Raw genomic sequence first — 24606 nt, forward strand, 5'->3', positions numbered from 1 at the left:
TCAACTGGACTATTTTAATTTAATTAGTGTCAGTTCCCGTCTTTAGTTTTAAAACCTTTGTTCATGGCAGCCAAGCAGGATAGTTCTTGAAACGATTCGACGCTCAACAACTTCATTCCGTACTTGCAGCATTCTGTTTGGGCGTCGTTCCAGTTTTTCGCCACCTTGGAAATGAAATACTGACGCCCGCAAGCCGACCTGAACACGCCGTCAGAGTTGCCTGAGATCATGATGATTTTAATAATTCTAAAAAAGAGATATGACACTGTCAAACTTTGCCAGTTTTGCGAATTGCTGAGTTTCGCAGCTTCCGTTTGGCACGGCACCGTCGGACATTGAGGAAACGGACAGCCCAAAGCAGGTGTCTAGAATTTAACCTATAATAAAAGACCGTTAAAATTTGATCCTATTTTATACCTCGCAAATGTATCTGCTTGAGAAGGCATTGACGCAGGGACGGTCGTTCAGCAGAAGGTTATTCGGGGGTGTGCCTCCTCCCACGATCATTTCATTGCAGTTTTCATTTCCTTGAAAGTTGTTTGGCTCGTTTGCTGCGTATTTTACGTCCGAGGTGATGTTGACTACAGGGTCGGCCGTGCACCAAACGAAGTATCCACTGAACTTATTGCTCCCGGATGTCCACCATGAGCCTCCAATGCCGTAGTTTGGCACTTGGAAAATTTCACCAAATTAAAATATTTGGGTTTTTTTCGAGTTTAGAACTCACGACTTATCATTTTGGCGAGACAAAGGTATTCCGCGGCGGTTTCTATGCTTAGAAGCTTCATATTGCGCGCACAGCATTGCGAAGCGGCGTTCGGCCAGTCAACCTGATTTTTTATTGATTGGGATAAGTTCTATATAGAAATGATTTGTTGTCTTACCCCAGAATCACTGAAAAAGTACATTCTGTCACAGGCGAATCGAAAAACGCCACCAACAGGGGCGCCAACTGCGGCTGTGTGCAAAAGAAATTATTTTAATATTCATTTTCAAGGTTAAAGTACTCTTTATGTAGCCATTAGCGTCCAGCAATGAGGGCTGTAAATCATATTTTAGTTTAGAAATTCGTTTTTCAATTATTTTAAATAGTAAACCTGTGTGACACACGTGTAATTCAAGCATAGAGGCTTTGGTGTTGTTGTAGTTGTTGTGGTGGTGGTGGTTGTAGTCGTGGTCGTAGTCGTTGTAGTTGTTGTGGTTGTTGTTGTGGTGGTGGAAGTCGACGTTGAAGTAGTTGTAGGCGTAGTTGTTGTAGTTGTAGTTGTAGTTGTGGTAGGTGTGGTTGTACTTGTTGATGTTGTTGATGTTGTTGTGGTTGATGTTGTTGTGGTTGGTTCGGTAGAAGTTTCTACAGTTGTAGTAGTTGCAACTGTCGTGGGAATTGTTGTAGTTGTGTCCGTGGTTTCGGTCGTAGCTGCTAAGAGAATTGTTTGAATGCCTGATTTTTCATTCAAATATAAAATTAACTGGTTTCTGGGACCGCGGAGGAGCTGCCGAGCGTCGTACTAATTGCTGTTGATCGCTTTGTCTTTAAATTTAATTTAAGTTTAGATGTCAAGTTCTTTAGTTTGGGAGTTTATACCATAGATATTTGTGAAGTTGTTTGCATCTTTGTGGTTGTGGTGGTGTTGCACTGACTAGGGTTTCCTGAGCAGCACTTTTGGATGTAGACCCTTCGGTTTGTAATTACACGCACTGCAAAACAACTCCAAAGTTTCTTTCCGATATTAATTTCTAAACAAAATCCTACCGATTTCTACTCGAATTATGTTACGAATAGGAGATTTTGCTTTCTAATTGAGAATATTTTTTTATTTAAAATACGTCAGAAGCTCTCAATACATTTACAGTGAGCATGGTGAGCACAAAAATTATAGCAAGCACTGATCTCCACAGCATATTCCTATGTCTTATTTAGAAAATAAATTAAACAAAATCCCACTGATAATATGTTAACCCTAACTCACCCTATTAACAAAACTGCCGATTTAAAGTGTCCAGTAATATTTTGTGACTGCAACTGCACCAAATTTCGGCCAGAAACACAGCGTTCTCACAAAACGGATGTTTTGTTGCTTCCGCTGGTAGACACGCTCCCACTGTGCTGAATTTTATACGCGTTTTAAAATATTGGAAAAGTGGAACACATATGTTCAAGCACGTCACTAAAAGGCTGAGAGTTGTATCGTGTGCTTGCCAAAACAGCGTTGCCAGATGAACTGCTCAACACGAGGAGAAATGGAACAAATAAATAGTTTTTTTTCTGCTGTGTGTAAATTTATTTGTTTTTATTTTCAATAAAGCAAATAAGTTTCATAATAATTATGCTTCGCAAACGAAGCGGAAGGTTTTAGAACAGGTGTTGTCATTGAAGCAAGTGCTCGACGAATCTCCTCCTTTAATGACCAAATCGACACAGTTTTCAACGTAGGGTGAGCTGGGCTCCCCTGCGCACCAGTGGGAGTTGCTGTTGAGAAACTGACCGTCCGGACACCAGCCATATTTGTTGACGCAGCCGATACCGACGTCGGTGCCTGACGTCCAAATGGAGCCGCTTGGCCAGCCGGCAGCTGCCATAAAATAAAATTAAACCAGATTTAAAGTGATTATGGAAAGACACGCACAATTAAATCCGTCATGAAGGCAAACGCGTTCTGCGTCCGTCTCGACCGACAGTAGCTTCAATCCGAACGAGCAGCAAGTGTCGTACGCATTTTGGAAAGACATCTAAAGGGGGGATTTAATTATATTTATTTATATCAGGAAGATTTTCCTACCGAATCTTTGTGCAGGAAATACATTTTGTTGCAAAACGTTTTGAACTGACCATCAGGTCCTGCAGTTACCCGATCATTAATCAGTTATTATTTTTTTTTATAATTTTACCAGACATTGCTGTCACTTGAGCAGATTTTGCAGGCTACGAAAATAGTCCAAAAGATTTTATGAATTTCAGTTAATTCTAAAAATTTACATCGACAATGCAGTTGTTGTCGTAGCAGGGAACCGACGTGCACGGTAGAGCAGGCATCTACAAAAAGTCGGAGAAAATAATTGAATTCCTGGAAAGCTTATCCGTACCTGACAAATGTAATTGCGTGATTCGGTGCAAGGAGCGTCGGCGAGATAGGCTGCACTCTTGCTGTAAGTCGAGGCCGTTCCGAATCGAGAAAAGACGCACCACTGCTGCTCGTTTAAATTGTCTGGTTCTCCAGAAAGCCTTTTTTCAAGATTGGATTGAAGTTCAGGTTTAAATAAAAAGATTGCAACCATTTGGTGTCATTCCAGTAAAAGTTAACGCCCGTTGAGCAATAAGTGTAATGGAAATTGCAATCGAGCTGTGTGCCGCTCGTCCAAAACTCGGCGTTGTACCGCAGAAGGGCTGCGAAATAAAATTTAATTCGGTTGTTGTTTGATTCAATTTAGGCCTATACGGTCATTATTGTTTAAATTGAAGATGTCCTGCATTTCCTGGTCACTCGCGATAGACAGGAAGTCCATTCCCAAATTGCAGCACGCGGTGTTGGCAGCGGCCCAAGTCACCTATAATTATTAAACATGTTTTATTCAGGTTTTAATCAGGAAAAACTAAACAAACTCCGGCCATGGTTGCGAAAAGATATGTTTTTGAACTTCCAGTCGCCCAACGTCCGAAATTAAAGGCATCTGGGAAGCATATGCGTAAGATATAATACAAAAATGTTTATAAAATATTACTCAGCAGTTCTCCTTTCGAGTTGAAGAGATTATTCTGTTAATTATTAACATTATTATCTTGTACAAATTGATTTAATGAAGACGAACCTGCTTGACACACGTGGATTTGCTTGGACAAGTAGGAGAGCATGCCTTTTGTTCAGCCTTTTCAAGAAAACACTCAACGTTTCATCATATATTCCGATTTAAGTTAATAATTTGAATACCTCACAGATGAAGTATCGAGGACTAGTGCATGTCAGGTCGTTGATAATAACCTGTGTCGGGTCCAACGCCATCCTCATCTCCAAGCACCGCTCTAATATCAGAAGGTCAGGCATTCCTGGCCACCAATTTGAAAAATTTTGGTAAAGCAGTTTCATCGAGCCGCAAAATCCGTAAGTGAATTCGCAGCCGAATCCATTGCTGGTGCCTGACGTCCAGTAAAAACTTGAAGTGTCCTTCAACAGGACTGCACATTGGAATGATATTTAGCTCTGATATTTAAGATACCCTTGTTCATGGCCGTCAAGCACGATATATCTTCAAATGAGTTGATGCTCATCAATTTCATTCCGTACTTGCAGCATTCGGTCATGGCGTCGGCCCAGGTCATGCCCACCTTGGAAAAAAAGTACTGGTGCCCGCAAGCTGGCCTGAACACGCCGTCAGAGTTGCCTACGTTTTTTTAAATGCTTTCAAGAATTAAATTTAAGAAATTCGGTAAACCCTTCCAGTTTTGCGAAGCGGTGACCTTCGCAGCCTCTGTCTGACACGGCAGAGCCGGACATTGAGGGAACGGACATCCCAGGGCAGTCGTCTGAGAATATTTTAATAATTTAAATCATCACGTCATAGTTTGGAGACAAACTTCGCAAACGTATCTGGCTGTGTAGGCAGTGCAGGGCCGATCGTTCATCAGAAGGTTATTCGGAGGAGTGCCTCCCCCCACGACCATTTCAATGCAGTTTTCATTTCCTCCAGCGTTGTTGGGCTCGCCGGACACAAATTTGATGTCGGAGGTGACGTTACTCGCCAGGTCACTAGTGCACCAAAGGTAGTATCCGCTATATTTGTTGCTTCCAGATGTCCACCAGGCGCCTCCCAATCCGTAGCTTGGAACTAAGATTTTAGTGGTTCATATTGATGTTTAAAACAAAATCGAAATAAAACCCTGAAGCATTTTGGAGAAGCACAAGTACTCAGCTGCAGTTTCGAAGCTCACCAGCTTCATATTTCGCGCGCAGCATTGCGAAGCAGCTCCCGGCCAATCTACCTAAATAGTTTTTCAGGTATTTTATTTCAAAACATAATAAAAATGGGTTTAACCGCGGCGTCACTGAAGAAATACATTTTGTCGCAACCGATTCGTAGAACTCCTCCTATAGGAGCACCAACTGAAGCTGCGAGGGAAGAAAAAAGCTTGTCTCGGTTATTATGGAAAATATTAAGATTTATTACTGTTTATGTAGTTGCTAGCATCAAGTAACGAGGGCTGTAAGATCGACATAAGGTCTTAAGTTCGTTTTAAACTGGTTATTCAAGTGATTACCTGTGTGACACACGTGTAATTCAAGCATAAAGGCTTTGGGGTGGTTGTTGTCGTAGTTGTTGTAGTGGTTGTTGTTGTCGTAGTGGTTGAAGTAGTTGTAGTTGTAGATGTGGTTGCTGGAGTAGTTGTAGTTGTTGTGGTAGTTGGCGTTGTAGTGGTGGTTGATGTTGAAGTACTTGACGTTGTAGTTGTTGTTACTGTCGTCGGTGAATCTGACAGTAAAATTGTTGTAGTTGTTGTTGGTGCATCTGAGGTGGTTGTTGTTGTAGTTGAAGCTGGTAGATCCGAGATGGTAGTCGCTGGTGTCGAGTCAGTTGTCGTTTCCAGAGTCGTGGTTGTGTCGCCAACGCTGGTTGAAGGAATTTCTTGTGAAACGGTCGGAGTATCCACAGTTGGGTTGTCAATCGCCATCGTGGTGTCCGGCAGCGTGATTTCGTCCGTTGCGGCGCTTGAAGTCACTTTATATCTAATTGTGAGATATCCTTTTTGAATGATTTTCCTTACCTTTCTGGGCAGAAGACGCAGTGGTCATTCCAGTCAGCTTTGTTGTCTTTTTCTGAATGTGAGATTCACAAATTTAAGTACAGAATGATATTTTTATATTATTCCACGTTTCTACTTACACTTGTAACTGGTTTCGAGGTGGTTTCCATGGTTGTGGTTGTTATATTGCAGGAACGAGGAGAATTCGAGCAGCACTTTTTGATGCTGATCCGGCGGGCTAAATTTGCACGAGTTACTGCAAAAATAAATACCCCCAACTGAATGCAAGAACCAAATTTAAACCTTTAACCAACCAAATTTGATTTTTATTATATTGGTACGACGAAGGGCAGCTAATTCAGTCTGAAAATGTCATGAGATTTTATGCACGTCCAATTAAAAACAAAATAAATGATTTGTTTTACAAAAATGGAGATGAGCGCCAGAAGTGAGGCAAGCATTGGTTTCCACTGCATTATTTTCCTTTCAACTTGAATTCAGCGATTTGTGGAATAAAAATGTCATTCCTTCACTCACCTGTCTTATTGGAAAAAGTATCTATAATATTTTGAAAAACCTGATATTCTGAAAGGCTGTTTTGCTGCAAATGATGGAAACTTTTCATCTAACGTCCTGCGGGAGGCAGTGGGAATCACGTTGCTACAGCAGAATCGGCGTGTGCCCAACTCCGGATGTTTCTGGTTGCTTCCTGTGTTTCGCTCTAGGGGAACTTGATTTCTCTATCACAACGCAGCTTCATTTCCAATATTCATGCTGTCGAGTGAATATTGTGTGGAAGTGACGTCAAACACGCGCGTCAGCCCTATGCTCGCTCCATATTTTTTGGTGTTCTACGATCACGTGATCAGAAATTGAAAAAGGCAGCTGTTATCGAAAAACAACTATATAAAAAAGAGATTTATTAAAATTAAGATAAAACAGAGACAGAGTTGAATATTCTTGATTGCTGGCTGAACATTTTTTTACCGACATTTTTATCGCAACTCTTCTTTCTTATCAAATCAGCGTTTTCAGAGTAATTATAGAACACGAGGAGCTTTTTTCAACTACACGTGAAACGGAAGAATACGATATATTTTCACTTGTATGTTAATTTATTTGAGTAGATATTTTCAATATAACCAAATTTCGTCCGAATTTTATACTATGATAATTATGCCTCGCAAACAAAGCGGCAGGAGGTAGCACAGGTGTAGTCATTGAAGCAAGTGCTCGACGGATCGCCGCCATTCATGGCTAAAACGAGACAATTTTCAACGTAGGGTGAGCTGGGCTCCCCTCCGCACCAGTGGGGGTTGCTGTAGAGAAACTGGCCGTCCGGACACCAGCCAAATTTGTTGACGAAGCCGATACCGTTGTCGGTGCCTGACGTCCAAATGTAGCCACTAGGCCAACCGGCAGCTGCCATAATTTAAAAGTTAATCAGGTTTAAATAAAAAATTAAAATAATACGCACATTTAAATCCGTCATGAAGGCAAACGCGTTCTGCGTCCGTCTCGACCGACACGAGTTTCAATCCGAACGAGCAGCAAGTGTCATATGCATTTTTGTAGGACATCTGAAGAAGGGATTTAATTTTATTCATATATCAGGGTGATTTTCCTACCCAATCTTTGTGCAGGAAATACATTTTGTTGCAAAAAATTCGGAACTCTCCATCAGGTCCTGTATTTTCCGATCATTATATCAGTAATTAATTATTTTTTAAACCATACCAGACGTTGCTGTCACTTGAGCAGATTTTGCAGGCTAAGAAAATAGTGATTAAAGCATATGGCTAAAAGAATTGAATTTCCGGTAATTTTAAAAGAGTTTTAATTTTTTCAATTTACATCGGTAGTGCAGTTGTAGTCGTAGCAGGGGACCGACGTGCGGGACATAGCAGGCATCTACAAAATTTAGAGGAAATAATTGAATTTCTGGAATGTTAATCCGTACCTGGCAAATGAAATTGCGCGAATCGGTGCAAGGAGCGTCGGCGAGATAGGCGGCACTCAGGCTGTAAGTCGAGGAAGTTCCAAATCGAGAAAAGACGCACCACTGCTGCTCGTTTAAGTTGTCTGGCTCGCCAGAAAGCCTTTTTACACATTCGTATAATCAAATTTGAAGTTTAAATAAAAAGATTTCAACCATTTGGTGTCGTTCAAGTAAAAATCAACGCCGGTCGAGCAATATTTGTAACGGAAATTGCAATCGAGCTGTGTGCCGCTCGACCAAAACTCAGCGTTGTACCGCAGAAGAGCTGCGAAAAAAAGTTTTTTTTTGTGTTTAATTTAAATTTGTCTTATACGGTCATCATTGTTTAAAATGAAGATATCCTGCATTTCCTGGTCACTCGCAATAGACAGGAAGTCCATTCCCAAATTGCAGCAAGCGGTGTAGGCAGCGGCCCAAGTCACCTAATTATGAAATCTTTATTATTCAAGATAAATAAGATAAAACTGAACAAACTCCGGCCATGGTAGCGAAAAGATAAGTTTTTGCACTTCCAGACGCCCATCGTCCGAAACTAAAGGCATCTGCAACCAAAAAACGTAGGAATATAACAATATATATGTTAATAAAATATTACTCGGCAGTTCTCCCTTCGAGTTGAAAAGATTATTCTGTTCAATACTATCATTAATATTTTGTATAATTAGGCTACTTGCAGACAAACCTGTTTGACACACGTGGATTTGCTTGGACAAGTAGGAGAGCAATCCTTTTGTTCGCCCTTTTCACGAAAACACTCAACGTTCCATCATATAATTAATAATTTGAATACCTCACAGATGAAGTATCGGCTAGTGGTGCATCCCTCGTCATTGAAAAATGCCTGTGTCAGGTCAAACGTCATTTTCATATCCAAGCATCGCTCCGTTAGCGGATTATCAGGCATTCCCGGTGACCAGTTTGAGAAATTTTGGTAAAGCAGTGTCTTCGAGCCGCAAAATCCGTATGTGAATTCGCAGTTGAATCCATTGCTGGTGCCTGACGTCCAGTAAAAACTTGTAGTGTCCTTCAACAGGACTGCACATTGGAATGATATTTTGCTCTGATATTTAAGATACCCTTGTTCATGGCCGCCAAGCAAGTTAACTCGTCGTATGATTCGACGCTCAACAATTTCATTCCGTACTTGCAGCATTCGGTCATGGCGTCGGCCCAGGTCATGCCCACCTTGGAAATAAAGTATTGGCGACCGCAAGCCAACCTGAACACGCCGTCAGAGTTGCCTACGATTTTAGAATTGCCTCGGATAGTTTTAATTTAAGAAAATAGACAAACTCTGCCAGTTTTGCGAAGCGGTGACCTTCGCGGCTTCCTCCAGACACGGCAAAGTCGGACATTGAGGGAACGGACATCCCCCGGCAGTCGTCTGAGAACATTTTAATAATTTAAACCATAACGTCATGGTTTGGAGACAAACTTCGCAAACGTATCTGGTTGTGTAGGCGGTGCAGGGCCGATCGTTCATCAGAAGGTTATTCGGAGGAGTGCCTCCTCCCACGACCATTTCAATGCAGTTTTCATTTCCTCCAGCGTTGTTGGGCTCGCCGGACACAAATTTGATGTCGGAGGTGACGTTACTCGCCAGGTCACCAGTGCACCAAAGGTAGAATCCGCTAAATATGTTGCTTCCAGATGTCCACCAGGCGCCCCCCAATCCGTAGTTTGGAACTAAGATTTCGGAAGTTTAAGATACGAAAATTTATAAAATTCGAAAATTAAACCCTGAAGCATTTTCGAGAAGCACAAATAATCAGCTGCGGTTTCGAAGCTCACGAGCTTCATATTCCGCGCGCAGCATTGTGAAGCTGCTCCCGGCCAATCTGCCTGAAAAGCTTTTCAGGTATTTCACTTTAAAACACAATAAAAATGTTTCTACCGCAGCGTCACTGAAGAAATACATTTTGTCGCAAGCGATTTTTAAAACTCCACCTATAGGAGCACCAACTGAGGCTGCGAGGGAAGAATAAAGCTTGTCTCGGTTATTATAGAAAATATTAAGATTTATTACTGTTTATGTAATTGCTAGCATCAAGTAACGAGGGCTGTAAGATCGACATAAGGTCTTAAGTTCGTTTTAAGCTGGTTATTCAAGTGCTAACCTGTGTGACACACGAGTAGTCCAAGCATAAAGGCTTTGGGGTGGTTGTTGTAGTGGTGGTTGTTGTGGTCGGTATCGTAGTTGTTGAGGTAGTTGGCGTTGTAGTGGTGGTTGATGTTGAAGTACTTGATGTTGTAGTTGTTGTTACTGTTGTCGGAGAATCTGACAGTAAAATTGTTGTTGTTGATGTTGAAGCATCTGAGGTTGTTGTTGTTGTTGTTGTAGTTGAAGTTGGCGAATCCGAGATGGTAGTCGCTGGTGTCGATTTAGTTGTCGTTTCCAGAGTCGTGGTTGTTTCGCCAATGCTTGTAGAAGGAATTTCTTGTGACACGGTCGTAATATCCACAGTTGGCTTGTCAATTGCCATCGTGGTGTCTGGCAGTGTGATTTCGTCCGTTAAGCCGATTGAAGTCACTATAAATCTAATTGTGCAATGTCCTCTTTGAAAGATTTTCCTTACCTTTCTGGGCAGAGGATGCAGTGGCCATCCCAGTTAGCTTTATTGTCTTTTTCTGAGAGTCAGAAATAAAATTACGATTTGATATTCCACGTTATTACTTATTACTTACATTAGTAACTGGTTTAGAGGTGGTTTCTATGGTTGTGGTTGTTACATTGCAGGAGTGAGGGGATTTCGAGCAGCACTTTTTGATTCTGATCCGGCGTGCTAAATTTGCACGATGCACTGCAAAAATAAATACCCCTAACTGAATTCAGAGTCAAAATTGAAATCTGGAACCAACCAAATTTAATTCGTATTATATTATTACGACGAAGAGCAGCTGTTACAGCCTGAAAGTATCAGAAGATTGTACAACATCTCATTAAGCACAATGCAAAAGATTTTTTGATTTTACAACAATGGAGATGAGCACCAGAAATGCGGCAAGTATTGATCTCCACCGCATAATTTTCCTACCAACTTGAATATGATTAATCAACTCAGTGATTTGTTGAATAAAAATGTCAATCCTGCACTCACCTGTCTTATTAAACAATACTATCTCTAATAATTTGAAACTAACTGTTATTCTGAAAGGCTGTTAGGCTTCAAATGATGGAAAATTTCCATAGAACGACCTGGGAGGCAGTGGGAATGACGTTGCGGTGTGTGCCAACTCCGGATGTTGCTTCATGTACTTAACTGTGCATGGGAGAATGATTTATCTATTACACAGCAGCTTCATTTCATATATTCAGGCTGTATAGTGAATATTGCGTGGAAGTGACGTCGTACACACACTCTCACTGACGCCAAAACCTTTTGCTCGCTCCACATTTTCTAGTGTTCTACTATCACGTGAGCAGAAATTGAAATAAAAGTCAGCTGTTATCTTAAAACAACCGTAAAAAGAGAACTATTTTATTTAAGCGTTGAATATTCTATAATGCTGGCTGAACATTTTTTACCGTCACTTTTCATCACAAATCTTTCTTGTCAAATCAGCGAGAGGAGCAGAAGGAAAAAATTTGAGCGTTTTTCAACTACTTGTGAAACGGAAGAATAAGATATTTTTTCAGTTGTTATGTTAATTTATTTGAGTAGATATTTTCAATATAACCAAATTTCATCCGAATTTTATTTTATGATAATTATGCCTCGCAAACAAAGCGGAAGGCGGTAGCACAATTGTTGTCATTGAAGCAAGTGCTCGACGGATCGCCGCCATTCATGGCTAAAACGAGACAATTTTCAACGTAGGGTGAGCTGGGCTCCCCTCCGCACCAGTGGGGGTTGCTGTAGAGAAACTGGCCGTCCGGACACCAGCCAAATTTGTTGACGCTGCCGATACCGACGTCGGTGCCTGACGTCCAAATGAAGCCACCTGGCCAGCCGGCAGCTGCCATAAAATAAAATTTAATCAGATTTAAAATGATTATTGTATGACACGCACATTTAAATCCATCGTGAAGACAAACGCGTTCTGCGTCCGTCTCGACCGACACGAGCTTCATTCCAAACGAGCAGCAAGTGTCATATGCATTTTTGTAGGACATCTGAAGAGGGGATTTCATTATATTTACATCAGGAAGACTTTCCTACCGAATCTTTGTGCAGGAAGTACGTTTGGTTGCAAAATGTTTTGAACTGTCCATCAGATCCTGCATTTTTCCGATCATTATCAGTAAATAATTAAATTGTTAAACCATACCAGACATTGCTGTCACTTGAGCAGATTTTGCAGGCTAAGAAAATAGTGATTAAAGTATATAGCTAAAAGAATTTGAATTTCCGGTAATTTTAAAAGAGTTTTAATGATTTTAAATTTACATCGGTAGTGCAGTTGTAGTCGAAGCAGGTGACCGACGAGGAGGGTAGAGCAGGCATCTACAAAATATTAGAGGAAACAAATCAATTTACGAAGTGTTTTAATGGGTACCTGGCAAATGTAATTGCGCGATTCGGTGCAAGGAGCGTCGGCGAGATAGGCTGCACTCTTGCTGTAAGTCGAGGCCGTTCCGAATCGAGAAAAGACGCACCACTGCTGCTCGTTTATATTCTCTGGCTCTCCAGAAAGCCTTTTTTCAAATTCAGATCACCAAATTTCAAGTTGAAATAAAAAGATTAACTCCAACCATTTGGTGTCGTTCCAGTAAAAGTCAACGCCGGTTGAGCAATACTTGAAGTGGAAATTGCAATCAAGCTGTGTGCCGCTCGTCCAAAAATCGGTGTTGTACCGCAGAAGGGCTGCGAAATAAAATTTAATTTGATTGTTGTTTGATTCAATTTAGGCCTATACGGTCATTATTGTTTAAATTGAAGATGTCCTGCATTTCCTGGTCGCTGGCAATGGAAAGGAAGTCCATTCCCAAATTGCAACATGCGGTGTAGGCAGTTGCCCAATTCACCTTATCATTAAATCATTTTTAAACAACTTTTAAATCAGAAAAACCTAACAAACCCCGCTCATGGTAGAGAAAAGATAAGTTTTTGCACTTCCGGTCGCCCAACGTCCGTAACTAAAGGCATCTGGAACCAAATACGTAATGATATAACAATAAATGTTCATAAAATATTACTCAGCAGTTCTCCTTTCGAGTTGAAGAGATTATTCTGTTAATTATTAACATTATTATCTTATACAAATTGATTTAATAAAGACGAACCTGCTTGACACACGTGGATTTGCTAGGACAAGTGGGAGAGCAATCCTTTTGTTCGCCCTTTTCAAGAAAAAACACTCGTTTCGTATGATATTCCGATTTAAATTAATAATTCGAATACCTCACAAATGAAGTATCGCCCATTGGTGCATCCCTGGTCGTTGACAATAATCTGTTTGGCGTCAAACGCTATCTTCGTCTCCAAGCATTGCTCTGTTAGCCGATTGTCAGGCTGTCCCGGGAACCAGTTTGAGAAATTTTGGTAAAGCAGCGTCTTCGAGGCGCAAAATCCGTATGTGAATTCGCAGCCGAGTCCAATGTTGGTGCCTGATGTCCAGTAAAAATGATCGGCGTTCTTGAACTGGACTATAAATTGGAATGATTTTTCTATTTTTAAAGTTTCATAAATATTAACCCTTATTCATGGCCGCCAGGCAAGATAACTCTTCAAATGATTCGATGCTTAACAATTTCATTCCGTACTTGCAGCATTCGGTCATGGCGTTGGCCCAGGTCAAGCCCAACTTGGAAATAAAGTACTGACGCCCGCAAGCCGACCTGAACACGCCGTCAGCGTTGCCTACGATTTTAGAATTGCTTCGGACAGTTTTAATTTAAGAAAATTGACAAACTCTGCCAGTTCTGCGAAGCGGTGACCTTCGCGGCTTCCTCCAGACACGGCAAAGTCGGACATTGAGGAAATGGACATCCCACGGCAGTCGTCTGAATAAACCATTTAAATCATCTCGTCAAGTTCGTTTTTTCGCTGGTTTTTCAAGTGCTTACCTGTGTATCACACGCGTTATTCAAGCATAAGGGCTTTGTTGTAGATGTGGTTGAAGAATTTGAAGTTGTAGTTGTTGACAAGGTTCCTGGAATAGTTGTAGTTGTTGGGGTAGTTGGTATCGTATTGGTGGTTGATGTTGAAGCACCTAATGCTGTAGTAACAATCGGGGTTGAAGATATTGATGCTGTTGTTGGTGCACCCGACAAAAGAATTGTTGTAGTTGTTGCTGTAGCATCTTTGATAGTTGTTGTTGTAGCATCTAATGCTGTAGTGACAATTTGTGTTGAAGTTGATCCTGTTGGCCGTGAACCTGACAAAAGAATTGTTGTAGTTCTTGCTGTAGCATCTGATAATGTTGTTGTTGGAGCGTCTGAGAATGTTGTTGTTGGAGCATCTAAGTTGGTTGCTGTTGTAGTTGATGCTAGTGAATCCGCATTGCTTGACGCTGGTATCGAGTTTGTTGTTGTTCCCAGAGTTGTCGTTTTGTCTCCACTGCTAATAGAAGTGTCTGTCAGAATTTCTTGTAGGTCTGAAACGCTCGTAGAATCAGCAATCGGGTTGCCAATGCCGATCGTGTTGTCTGGCTGTGCATTTTCGTCCGTTGCGCCTCTTGAAGTCACTATATTTATATATAATTGTGAAATGTCCTTTTTTTAATGATTTTCCTCACTTTTCGGGGCAGAGGACGCAGTGGCCGCAATTCCAGTTAGCTTTGTTGTCTTTTTCTAAAAGCCACGAATTTTAGTACAGAAAGGAAATTTCGATATGATATTCCACGTACGTTATTAGTGTCCGGTTTAGAGGTGGTTTCCATGGTTGTGGTTGTTACATTGCAGGAACGAGGGAATTTCGAGCAGCACTTTTTGATGCTGATCCGGCGAGCTAAATTTGTACGATGCACTGCAGAAATACACCTAATTAAATTCGGAGAAAAATTTAAACCTTGAACCAACCAAATTTGATTCGTATTACATTATTGCGACGAACAGCAGCTGTTACAGTCTGAAAGTTTAAGAAGATTTTGCATCATCTTATTTAAGGCACAAAATAATTTATTTACAACAATGGAGATGAGCGCCAGAAATGCGGCAAGCATTGAATTCCACTGCATAATATTCCTTTCAACTTGAAAATGATTAATCAACACAGTGATTTGTGCAATTTAAATGTCACTCCTACACTCACCTATCTTATTGGAAAAATAGTACCTATATTATTTTGAAAATAACATATTTCGACAGGCTGTCAGGCTGCAAATGATCGAAACTTTCCAAGTAACGACCGGGGAGGCAGTGGGAATGACGTTGCGGTGTGTGCCAACTCCGGATGTCGCTCTTTACATCCTGTGCCCTGCTATGGGAAAATTATTTCTCGAACATACTGCAGCTTCATTTCAGATATTCATGCTGTATAAAGAATATTGTGTGGATGTGACGTCAAACACTCTCATTGACGTCAACTATTTGCTCGCTCCACATTTTCTAGTTCTGCTATAACGTGTGAACAGAAATTGATATAAAAATGCTGCAATTTTCTAAAATCAGCTGTTAAATTATTTATTTAAAAAGAATCAGAGACATTGTTGATTATACTCCAATTTGGCAAAAATATTTTTATTTTATGCTTAACATAATTTTCATTAAAAATCCCTTAAAAATGTTCAATAAAGTAACAATACTTCATGTTTTCAGCGGCGAAGGATGAGGATTTGGTCTTTGGAGCCGAAATTCCAGGAAAGCCAGGGTGGTGAGTGATTGAAATTATATTATTTGCATCAATTAGCGGCGCTTTTAAAGGTCCTTGGTTCATTTGAACACTTGCCAGCAGCCAAAGATTATGCTTTGAGTCGGGATTTGGTGCATTCCAAGACGGATTTCAATTTGAAAAAAATATCTCATATTTTTAATGTCTCCAAAAATGTCATCAGGATCAGACCATTTATTTTGAAACACATACAAAGAGAATAATCAATAAAGCAAATTGTAATTTTATCACTAATTTCATCCAGTTGTCTTCAAATTAACTACGGTTGCTGCAAAATTACTTTTTTTTATTAATTATTAATTTAAAAAATGTCAATAATTACCTCGCAGATGAATTTTCGTGTCTGTGCACAGCCTAGGTCATTAAAAACCATCAGGTTCGGGTCAAATTCCATTTTCATCTCCAAGCAACGCTCCGTCAACGGGTTATTAGGCGTCGTTGGCTGCCAGTTTGAGAAATTTTGGTAAAGCAGGCTTCTTGATCCGCAAAATCCGTAGGTGAACTCGCAGCCGACACCCTGGTTGGTGCCGGACGTCCAGTAAAAATTGCTCCTGTCCTTGAACTCAACTAATAATTAAATATTAGCAACTCAAGTGTTGCTTTATCGAACCCTTGTTCATGGCCGCTAAACAGGATAGTTCTTGGAACGATTCGACGCTCAACAATTGCATTCCGTACTTGCAGCATTCGGTTTGAGCGTCGTTCCAAGTCTTGGAGACGTTAGAAATCAAGTACTGACGCCCGCAAGCCAATTTGAACACGCCCTCTGAGCTACCTGTGATTATTTCATTAAGTTTTCAAAATAATTTGAAGAAAGGATGCAATCAAACTTTGCCAATTCAGTGAATTGTTGATTTGGCACGGCATCGTCGGACATTCTGGAAATGCGCATCCGACAGCTTTGGTCTACGTTTTAAAATTAATTTGGAATGGTGCATGGAATCAGGTCGTCAGGTGTACCTCGCAAACGTATTTGATTTGATAGGAAGCATCGCAGGGCACGTCGTTCATCAGCAGGTTGTAGGGAGGCGTGCCTGGGCCCGCCATCATGTGCAGGCAGTGCTCGTTATTTTGCCAATTGTCGGGATTGCCTGGCCTGAATATAAGGTTGGACGTGACGTTGATCACCGGCTGGTCCATGCACCAAATGAACTGGCCGCTCGTGCGGATGTTGCTCGCCGCTGTCCACCAGGTGTCGTTCAAACCGTAATTCGGAACTGAAATTTTTTTCTCAATTCTGGTTTCTCTGTCAATTTATAATAATTACTAGTGAGCATTTTGGAGAAGCACAGATATTCTGCCGTGGTTTCAAAGGTCACCAGTTTCATGTTCCGCGCGCAGCATTGAGAAGCTGCTACTGCCCATTCCGTCTGTACATATTTGGTGAATTGGTTTGTTCTTTTGCATGTTTTTTAAGTTACTATAACGTCACTAAAAAAGTACATGTTGTCACAGGCGAATCGCAAGACTCCTCCAATAGTGGCTCCGACAGATGCTGTTTACATAGATGAGAATTAAATCTATAGTTTTTTTTTATGTAAAATATGATATACTGTTTAGGTTGTTGCTAGCATCAAGTAAGGAAGGCTGTGGAGATTATTTCTACTCCAAAACAATTCATGAAGCGGTATATTGAAGAGGTTACCTGTGTCACACACGTGTGTGGAAGGCATGGAGGCGTTGTTGTTTTGGTTCTTATTGTAGTTGTTTTTAAAGTCATGGTTGTAGTTGGGGCTGGAGTTGAGGTTGATGTCATGGTCGTCGTGGTTGTAGTTGTGGTGATTTGTATATCTGTCGAAGATGAAGTTGACGCTGGAATTGCTGATGAGGTTGCAGTTGAGGTTGAAATCATTGTTGTAGTTGTTTGTGTATCGGTTGAAGATGAGGATGAAATTGAAGTTAGAGCTGGAGTTAAAGAAGAGGCTAGAGTTGAGGTTGAAGTCGTGCTCATCATGGTTGTTGTTATTGTGGTTGTTTGGGAATCGGTTGAGCTTTGAGTTGTCGTTGGTTGTGTTCTGGTTGAAGTTGAGGTTGGGAATGAAGTAAAGGCTGAAGTTAAAGGTAAGGTTGGAGTTGAGGTGGAAGTCATGGACATCATGGTTGTTGTTGTGGTTGTTTGGGTATCGGTTGAGCGTTGAGTTGAGGTTGGTTGTGTTATGGTTGAAGTTGAAGTTGATAGTGAAGTAAAGGCTGGAGTTAAAAGGGAGGTTGGTGTTGAAGTTGAAGTCGTGGTCATCATGGTTGTTTGTGTATCGGTTGAAGATGAAGTTGAGGTTGGAGTTATAGTGGTTGTGGTTGTTGAGGACGTGTCTGTTGATGTTGCAACAGGAGTGCTAGTGGGAGGTTCCGTTGCTGTAGTCATTTCGGACAAAGTGGTCTCTATCGTCATCTCTGAAACGCAAAACTCAGGTGACTCATAATATAATTACGAATTTACCTTCATCCAGGATGCTCAAAGTGCTTGCAAGCGTGGTTTTGAATGCAATTTTCTTTTATTTATTTATTTTTTTAATTAATTTTGACCTCTAGGTTTGTGAGTATTGGCTTACAGCAGATGATTTTGAGCTGGTTTGCATAGCTTTTGTCGTCTTGGTCACGTTGCATTGATTTCTGCTTCTCGCGCAGCACTTTTGGATGTAGACCCTGCGGTGTGCAGTGACACGCACTGCAAAACAACTCGGTATAAACCATTTGTATTCTATATAATTCTATATTTAATACCAATTTCTATTCGTATTGTTTTACGATTGCCGGATCTTACGGCCTATAAAAAGAAAGCGTATATGTATTCATGTTCAAAGAGAGAAAAATCAAAGCGATTCACATCTGAGAAGGAGAGCACCAAAATCGTGGCTACAACTAATTGTAAGTTCCAAAGCATGCATCGTTTTCTCATTTCCGTAGAACCTGTGTATTAACATATTAATTTAAAACATCTCATACCTCATCCCTATGTAACTCACGACCTTTTGGAAAATATTGGATTGAGGGTGTCGACTGCCTGCAGGCTGCAGCTGATATGTTTCAGTTGCCGACTGTTTTTGAGCAAAGTTAAGCCGAACTCGTGCAGCGCGCACTGAACGGACGTGGTGTCCGGTGATTATCATGTCAAGCCCGCATTTTATTTTGACAAATTACACCATGATGGGATAGTAAGTGCATTGGAATGAAACGAGTTTTTAATGTGCCCTATAGCTATTTTATTTTACTTCAATATTAAAGATTTAGTTTCACAAAATTGAAAAATCAAAATCATCTTCAAGTTCACGCTGCCTGCTGGAATTATTAATTATCTATTAACATATTTCATTTATAAAAATCAATCGTTACTTCGCAGAGAAACCGGGTTGCCATGTCACAAGATAAGTCATTGAAGATGGTGGCCGAGGCATCGCCGCCGCTCATGACCATGTTGATGCAGTTTTCACCGTAGGGCGAATCAGGTTGAGCTGTTCCCCAACGAAGGTCGCTGCCTACCAACGTGCCGTCAGGGCACCAGCCGAATTTGTTGACGCACCCGATTCCGTTATCCGTGCCTGACGTCCAGATGTAACCGAAAGGCCAGCCAGCAGCTGTAATTATTGTTAGAGGGATGATGGCTCTATTTTTAAACATGTCACATTTGAAGCCGTTGTGAATGCAAACTCGTTCTGCATCCGTCTCAACGGAAACGAGTTTCATTCCGAACGAGCAGCACTCGTAATACGCGTCTTTGTAAGATTTCTGAAAATTATTTGATCGGTAAAATAGTCCTCCGTGAGATTATTGATTTGAATTAACCGAGTCTTTGTGTAAGAAGTATTTTCGGCCGCAAAATGTTTGGTACTGTCCACTGGGGCCTGTTTCGAATTAATTGGGTTTATTTAATTTTTATTCCTGGTCAAAACCTGTCATTGCTGTCACTTCGGCAACCTTAGCTGGCTGCGGAACAAGTATTTTGAAAGTCAATACTGTCTTTGACGAAGTTTCTGAGCCCACCAATCGATTCCTGAGTGTCGAATTAGGTAAAATGGATATTTTTCCGACCAAAAAGTCGAGCGCGACGCCAATGAACCTTTTTTCCCGCCAAAACAATATGAATGCAAGAAGTGCGCATGCATGAGAGCTGACTGGATGTGACAAGGAAATCATTCGTACAGTGCTCAAACCAGCACTCACGCATGCGCACTTCTCGCATTCATTTTGTTTTGGCGGGAAAAAAGTTCGCACATCTCGCTGAACTTTTTTAACGGAAAAAACATCCATTTTACCTAATTCGACCCTCAGAAATCGATTGGTGTGCTCAGACACGTTGCCAAAGATGGTCGTTAAGTCAAATTATTGTTTTAAATACGTTAACAGTGCAGTTGTAGTCGTAGCAGGGGACCGAGTTACACGGCTTGACTGGCATCTAACAATAAGAAACATAATTAATTTATGCATCGCCGCGGATATAAGAATTTTTAATACCTGGCAAATGAAATGACGAGAATCGGTGCAAGGGGCGTCGTCGAGATAGGCTGCACTCAGGCTGTACGTACCTGCCGGCACGATACGCGAAAAAACGCACCACTGCTGCTCGTTTAAATTGTCCGGCTGGTTATTGGTCCTGTAAGCCACTCTCCGGTATATTTATTTGGCAAGATTTTATTAAATTCTCACCATTTGGTGTCGTTCCAGAAGAAAGTGGTGCCCGTGGAGCAGTAGGTGTAGCGAAAGTTGCAGCCCAACTGCGTCCCACTCGTCCAAAACTCGGTGTTGTACCTCAACAAACCTTCGCGGAAAATGAGTAAATTTTTTAGCAGTTCTCATATTATAATTATACTATTGTCATTGTTCAGCTTGAAGACGTTCTGCATTTCCTGGTCATTCGCCAACGAAAGCAAGTCCATTCCGATCGAGCAGCACGTGTTGTAGGCTGTTGCCCACGGGAGCTTTTTCACAAATTATAAATTTTTAGGTTGAAAATTTGATTTAAAACAGTGAAACCCCTCGAACGGTGGAATAAAGATAGTTTTTATCCGTGCCGACCGCCCATCGTCCGTAACTAAAAGCGTCTGCAGAATAATTCTAGTAATAAAAGAAATTTATTTTAACTGATTCTTTACTGAGCAGTTCCCCTTTGGCGTTGAAAAGAGAATCCTTTTGACAGAAGTTAGTACTGGAATGAGAAACTTTAAAAAGAACATACTTGTTTGACGCATGACGATTTGGCCGGGCAGGTAGGTGAGCAATCCGTTTGATTTCCCTATTTTTCGTAAAGAAATTAACCTCGAGTAGATTATGAAGTTGAACTATCTCACCTCGCAAATAAATAATCGCGTTTCTCTGCACGGTAAGTCATTGATGTTAATCAGTTTCGGATCGAAATCGAGTTTTATCTCCAAACATTGCTCTGTTAGCGGATTGTCGGGCATTCCTGGCCGCCAGTTTGAAAAATTTTGGTACAGCAACGTCCTCGAGCCGCAAAATCCGTATGTAAATTCGCAGCCGAAGCCCTGGTTGGTGCCAGAAGTCCAGAAAGTGTTGCTGGTGTCCCGGAATTGGACTTTCCAATCGAGATTAGGGATTTCTCTCCATCATTCAAATTCAATTTACTTTTATTCATGGCCGCCAGACATACAAGTTCTTGAAACGACTCGATGCTCAACAGTTTCATTCCGTATTTGCAGCATTCTGTTTGCGCGTCGGCCCAGGTCTTTGCCACCTTGGAAATGAAATACTGACGCCCGCAAGCCGGCCTGAACACGCCGTCAGAGTTGCCTATGAGATTATGATGATTATAATTAACAAAAATAATAATAAGAGCGGAGACTATCGAACTTTGCCAGTTTTGTGAATTGCTGAGTTTGGCAGCTTCCGTTTGGCACGGCACCGTCGGACATTGAGGAAACGGACATCCCAAAGCAGCCGTCTAGAATTTAAACTTATAATAAAAAGACCGTTCAATTTCGATCCTCTTTTGTACCTCGCAAACGAATCTGGCGTAGAAATCATTGAGACAAGGACGGTCGTTAATGAGAAGGTTATTCGGGGGTGTGCCTCCTCCCACGACCATCTCAAAGCAGTTCTCTCTTCCTCCAGAATTGTTGGGCTCGCCGGGAAAAAATTTTAGTCCGGAAACACTTTGAGCCGGGCTGGCCGTGCACCAAATGTAGGAACCGGTGATTTTGTTGCTTGCCGCTGTCCAAAAGGCGCCTCCTATGCCGTAGTTTGGCACTGACATTTGTAAAACTCGCCATTTTATAGTTTTGATGACTAATATTTTAATTGTAATGCGTACCAGTGAGCATTTTGGAGAAGCACAAATATTCATCCGAGGCTTCAAAGCTCACCAGCTTCATGTTTCGAGCGCAGCATTGCGACGCTGCTCCAGCCCAGTCGGCCTTTGTTTTAATTTTTATTTTAGGTTCTACTGCATAAGAATTCATTTCTTACCGATGTATCGCTGAAAAAGTACATGTTACCGCACGAAAATCGAAAAGATCCCCCAACAGCCGCACCAACTGATGCTAATACAAAATAAAATAGAATTAAAAATAAAAAGAGGAATCTCGTACTATTAATGTAGCCATTTGCGTCCAACAACGAGGGCTGCAAAAAATAAATAAAAATAAAATGCGCCGTAGCAATTTCCGGGCTTCCTACCTGAGTCACACATGAGTATTTCAGACATGGTGGCAGAGTCGTGGTCGTCGTAGTTGTTGTAGTGGTTGTCGTTGTCGTAGTTGTTGTGGTGGGGGTAGTTGTTGTAGTGGTGGTAGTTGTCGTAGTTGTTGTGGTGGGAGTAGTTGTTGTAGTGGTGGTAGTTGTCGTAGTTGTTGTGGTGGGGGTAGTTGTTGAAGTTGTAGATGTTGTTGTAGTGGGGGTAGTTGTAGTGGTGGTAGTTGTCGTAGTTGTTGTGGTGGGGGTAGTTGTGACTGTCGTTTCTGCCGCTGTAGTTTTCACCGTTGTAGAGGCTGCCGTTAAAGTGAGGATTGTGCTGGTTCCGTTAGTAGTAGTTGTCGGTGTTGTAGCTGTGCTTGATGGCCCCTCTGTTGTTGTAGCCACTGTGCTGGTTGACGTCACTTCCGGAGTTGTGGTCCCAACTTTGGTCGTTTCAGCGATTGCTGTTGGTGGGCCTGTGGTGGTAACAGTTGATGGGCTTTGAATTTCCATTGTTTGCGTCGGTTCGGATTCGGAAAAAGTGGTCTTGAATTCGGACAGTGTTGTCTGAAGAATTGTTTCCTCCGTGGCGGGCGGTAGAGCTTTAAGATCAGTAAATTACGGGCTCTGTACTCGTATTATATGAAATTTTAAAATTTACAAGTCTCCTGCTCCGAAACGGTGGTTCTAATCGCAGATGTTGTCCTCTTCTTGAAAAATGGATTGAAATGATTTTTGAATTAATGGATTAATTTTACGTGGGTTTTTGGTGGAGTGGGCGAGGCAGTGGTCGTTGAGTTGCAGCGATTGTAACTCGAGCAGCATTTCTTGATGAAAATCCTGCGAGCTGGAGTCTTTCGCACTGCAAAGAGACCATAGGCTACTCCTACTTTTAATTTATTTCAAATTCTTACCGTATTTCACTTTAATAACTAAACGTTTAGCTTCTGAATCGGTCTGGAAAACGAATAAATTAGGATTGATGGCACAGAAAATGACTCAATATCACAATTAATGAGCTTGAGAGTGCCAGCAATAAAGCAAAGAAGTGAAAGGGCAACATATTCTTCTTTAAAAAGCTGCTGCAAATTGACATTAAAATATTTTCTGGTAATTTAAACGTGAAAAATACGTGTGGCACGGGCGCTGTTAGGCCGAAAAGTGTGCTCCAGCAAGCCGAAACAGCGGAAATGAAACTCATGCGAACAACGGATGTTTTTCAGCGTCCACCCAAAATTTTATTGTTAATAACTAGTTTTTACGTTTCATATAAATTTTAAACTCATTTTTCGTCTTTTCAAGCCTGGACATTCAATTATTCTTTCAGCACAATTAATATTTTCTTGTTTTTTCTTTGCTAACAGCTGATTGGCCCGGTGATTGGTGAATCGACCGTTGGATGGCACATGAGGCTGATGGAAATTTAACAAAATACGTGGTAAAATTATTATTAGGTCGGCACGCCTCTTTTTCGACGTATCTGATTGGCCGCTGGACTGTCTTCTGATTGGCCTGCATTATTTCGACGCCATTTTGACTTCTGACTGGCGAGAACGAACGCACAGGTCGCAACCCGGCCCCCGTTGGGAATTACGACTGCGCAGAAGGTTTTGATTTGTGTCACGCATGCGCAGTGATGATTTTCAGACTCCCTGTGAGATTTAGATGCGATCTGAACGCACTGCGCATGCTTAAGATGCGCACAAGTTTACTGCGCAGCTTCAACACAGATCGCAATCCGGACCCCGATGGTAAAAATTTAATTCTATTTTCCTCTTCTGAGCAATTGCGGCGTTTTAATGAAACAAATCTGAAGAGAAAATTTAATGGCCTTTAATTAAAATGGGCAAATAAATTGACAGCATCGATGACAGTAAAATTTGTGGTAAATGATAAGAGTGGCCCGTGCAATTTTCATTTTCGGGAGGTTTGCCGTCGACAGCGGCTGTTGCCAAACAGGACGAGCGCGCGCGCCGTTGATTCACCAGAAACCAAAACCCAAATTTCAGCTTCTCTGCGCACGAAATAATAGAGTGACGCACATATTTCCAATTTAATAATTGCTTCTCGATCATATTTTATTCAATTTCTTTTGTATTTTAGATTAACAGACCAAATAAAATAGAAATTTATGTATTTTTTGCAGATTTCTCAATCAGAAGGGAAGAGGACCGCAGAAAATGTTTCCCGTTTTCACGCCAGCTTCAATCTTGAGGCCTTCTCCGTTCATGAAAATGGTGTTTGGTGCTTTTATGGTCCGGTAGTACTTGTTGATGTTCGTGATCATTCCGGTAGGCATTGGTTGCCAGTTTTGACACCAGGTGTCGGTGCCGTCGCCGTTGTCGAACGTTGGTCCCAAACTCATCCACGCTGCGATCTGCGACGCTGCTCAAACAAAGAAATTCAAAACATTTCGGGAATTTGTCATTTGCATTCGCCGCTAGAAAAGTTTTCGTATTTTAATTGCTTCTTACGGT

At 41.4% G+C, this 24606-nt stretch overlaps 5 protein-coding genes and 1 long non-coding RNA gene across 6 annotated transcripts; all 6 read right to left on the minus strand.

Moving 5' to 3' along the window:
• Positions 1-61: 61 nt before the first annotated feature.
• Positions 62-1194, minus strand: LOC135942903 (P-selectin-like). Its single transcript, XM_065489245.1, has 6 exons — positions 1098-1194; positions 1008-1041; positions 885-958; positions 728-830; positions 418-671; positions 62-220 (listed from the first exon to the last, which is right to left on the minus strand). The coding sequence occupies exons 3-6, from the start codon at positions 906-908 to the stop codon at positions 113-115; spliced, it is 489 nt and encodes a 162-aa protein (XP_065345317.1). The 5' UTR covers positions 909-958; positions 1008-1041; positions 1098-1194; the 3' UTR covers positions 62-112.
• Positions 1195-2285: 1091 nt separating this feature from the next.
• On the minus strand, positions 2286-10229 carry LOC135943891 (macrophage mannose receptor 1-like). Its single transcript, XM_065490559.1, has 19 exons — positions 9851-10229; positions 9760-9793; positions 9628-9701; positions 9473-9575; positions 9169-9419; positions 4429-4519; positions 4213-4377; positions 3927-4171; positions 3808-3864; positions 3721-3754; positions 3602-3669; positions 3438-3546; positions 3274-3385; positions 3085-3223; positions 2978-3034; positions 2890-2923; positions 2781-2839; positions 2628-2730; positions 2286-2573 (listed from the first exon to the last, which is right to left on the minus strand). Exons 1-19 carry the CDS (start codon positions 10214-10216, stop codon positions 2326-2328), a joined length of 2349 nt encoding a protein of 782 aa, XP_065346631.1. The 5' UTR covers positions 10217-10229; the 3' UTR covers positions 2286-2325.
• LOC135942223 (uncharacterized) lies at positions 4547-5985 on the minus strand. The gene is made up of 7 exons (XM_065488235.1): positions 5875-5985; positions 5756-5807; positions 5252-5709; positions 5161-5194; positions 5029-5102; positions 4873-4975; positions 4547-4821 (listed from the first exon to the last, which is right to left on the minus strand). The coding sequence occupies exons 1-7, from the start codon at positions 5902-5904 to the stop codon at positions 4547-4549; spliced, it is 1026 nt and encodes a 341-aa protein (XP_065344307.1). The 5' UTR covers positions 5905-5985.
• On the minus strand, positions 6831-9101 carry LOC135942224 (uncharacterized). Its single transcript, XM_065488236.1, has 14 exons — positions 9027-9101; positions 8810-8974; positions 8524-8768; positions 8416-8472; positions 8329-8362; positions 8208-8275; positions 8047-8155; positions 7887-7998; positions 7695-7833; positions 7589-7645; positions 7472-7505; positions 7363-7421; positions 7212-7314; positions 6831-7156 (listed from the first exon to the last, which is right to left on the minus strand). Exons 2-14 carry the CDS (start codon positions 8910-8912, stop codon positions 6909-6911), a joined length of 1368 nt encoding a protein of 455 aa, XP_065344308.1. The 5' UTR covers positions 8913-8974; positions 9027-9101; the 3' UTR covers positions 6831-6908.
• Positions 10230-11442: 1213 nt separating the features above from the next.
• LOC135943892 (uncharacterized) lies at positions 11443-13663 on the minus strand. Its single transcript, XM_065490560.1, has 14 exons — positions 13612-13663; positions 13370-13534; positions 13076-13320; positions 12958-13014; positions 12871-12904; positions 12753-12820; positions 12591-12699; positions 12427-12538; positions 12231-12369; positions 12122-12178; positions 12003-12036; positions 11894-11952; positions 11745-11847; positions 11443-11690 (listed from the first exon to the last, which is right to left on the minus strand). Exons 1-14 carry the CDS (start codon positions 13661-13663, stop codon positions 11443-11445), a joined length of 1482 nt encoding a protein of 493 aa, XP_065346632.1.
• A 748-nt stretch (positions 13664-14411) lies between these two features.
• On the minus strand, positions 14412-14974 carry LOC135944303 (uncharacterized). Its single transcript, XR_010575306.1, has 4 exons — positions 14802-14974; positions 14695-14743; positions 14523-14641; positions 14412-14466 (listed from the first exon to the last, which is right to left on the minus strand). It is a non-coding gene; the product is annotated as an uncharacterized LOC135944303 (long non-coding RNA).
• Between the last annotated feature and the right edge of the window lie 9632 nt (positions 14975-24606).

This window comes from Cloeon dipterum, chromosome 4, assembly GCF_949628265.1.
Source record: "Cloeon dipterum chromosome 4, ieCloDipt1.1, whole genome shotgun sequence".
NCBI lineage: Eukaryota > Metazoa > Arthropoda > Insecta > Ephemeroptera > Baetidae > Cloeon > Cloeon dipterum.

What these genes read in the sequence shown, in the direction of transcription:
- LOC135943892 (XM_065490560.1), bottom strand. Translation starts at nt 13,663, where the DNA reads ATGTCCATTTCCTCAATGTCCGACTTTGCCGTGTCTGGAGGAAGCCGC. An exon ending in TACTGGAACGACACCAAATG is followed by an intron (nt 12,370 to 12,426) that starts GTTGGAGTTAAT and finishes ATTTGAAAAAAG; the next exon opens with GCTTTCTGGAGAGCCAGAGA. An exon ending in ACTACAACTGCACTACCGAT is followed by an intron (nt 12,037 to 12,121) that starts GTAAATTTAAAA and finishes CTATTTTCTTAG; the next exon opens with CCTGCAAAATCTGCTCAAGT.
- LOC135942224 (XM_065488236.1), bottom strand. Translation starts at nt 8,912, where the DNA reads ATGACCTGGGCCGACGCCATGACCGAATGCTGCAAGTACGGAATGAAA. An exon ending in CTTGGCGGCCATGAACAAGG is followed by an intron (nt 8,769 to 8,809) that starts GTATCTTAAATA and finishes TCCAATGTGCAG; the next exon opens with TCCTGTTGAAGGACACTACA. An exon ending in CCTTCATGACGGATTTAAAT is followed by an intron (nt 7,157 to 7,211) that starts GTGCGTATTATT and finishes AAATTATGGCAG; the next exon opens with CTGCCGGTTGGCCTAGTGGC.
- LOC135943891 (XM_065490559.1), bottom strand. Translation starts at nt 10,216, where the DNA reads ATGGCAATTGACAAGCCAACTGTGGATATTACGACCGTGTCACAAGAA. An exon ending in CAACCAGATACGTTTGCGAA is followed by an intron (nt 4,520 to 9,168) that starts GTTTGTCTCCAA and finishes AAATATTCTCAG; the next exon opens with ACGACTGCCCTGGGATGTCC. An exon ending in CGCTTCGCAAAACTGGAAGG is followed by an intron (nt 4,378 to 4,428) that starts GTTTACCGAATT and finishes AAAAAAACGTAG; the next exon opens with GCAACTCTGACGGCGTGTTC.
- LOC135942903 (XM_065489245.1), bottom strand. Translation starts at nt 908, where the DNA reads ATGTACTTTTTCAGTGATTCTGGG. An exon ending in ACTTTTTCAGTGATTCTGGG is followed by an intron (nt 831 to 884) that starts GTAAGACAACAA and finishes ATAAAAAATCAG; the next exon opens with GTTGACTGGCCGAACGCCGC. An exon ending in CAAGCAGATACATTTGCGAG is followed by an intron (nt 221 to 417) that starts GTATAAAATAGG and finishes TCATGATCTCAG; the next exon opens with GCAACTCTGACGGCGTGTTC.
- LOC135942223 (XM_065488235.1), bottom strand. Translation starts at nt 5,904, where the DNA reads ATGGAAACCACCTCGAAACCAGTTACAAGT. An exon ending in ATTACACGTGTGTCACACAG is followed by an intron (nt 5,195 to 5,251) that starts GTAATCACTTGA and finishes TCGATCTTACAG; the next exon opens with CCCTCGTTACTTGATGCTAG. An exon ending in TGCTAGCAACTACATAAACA is followed by an intron (nt 5,103 to 5,160) that starts GTAATAAATCTT and finishes CTTCCCTCGCAG; the next exon opens with CTTCAGTTGGTGCTCCTATA.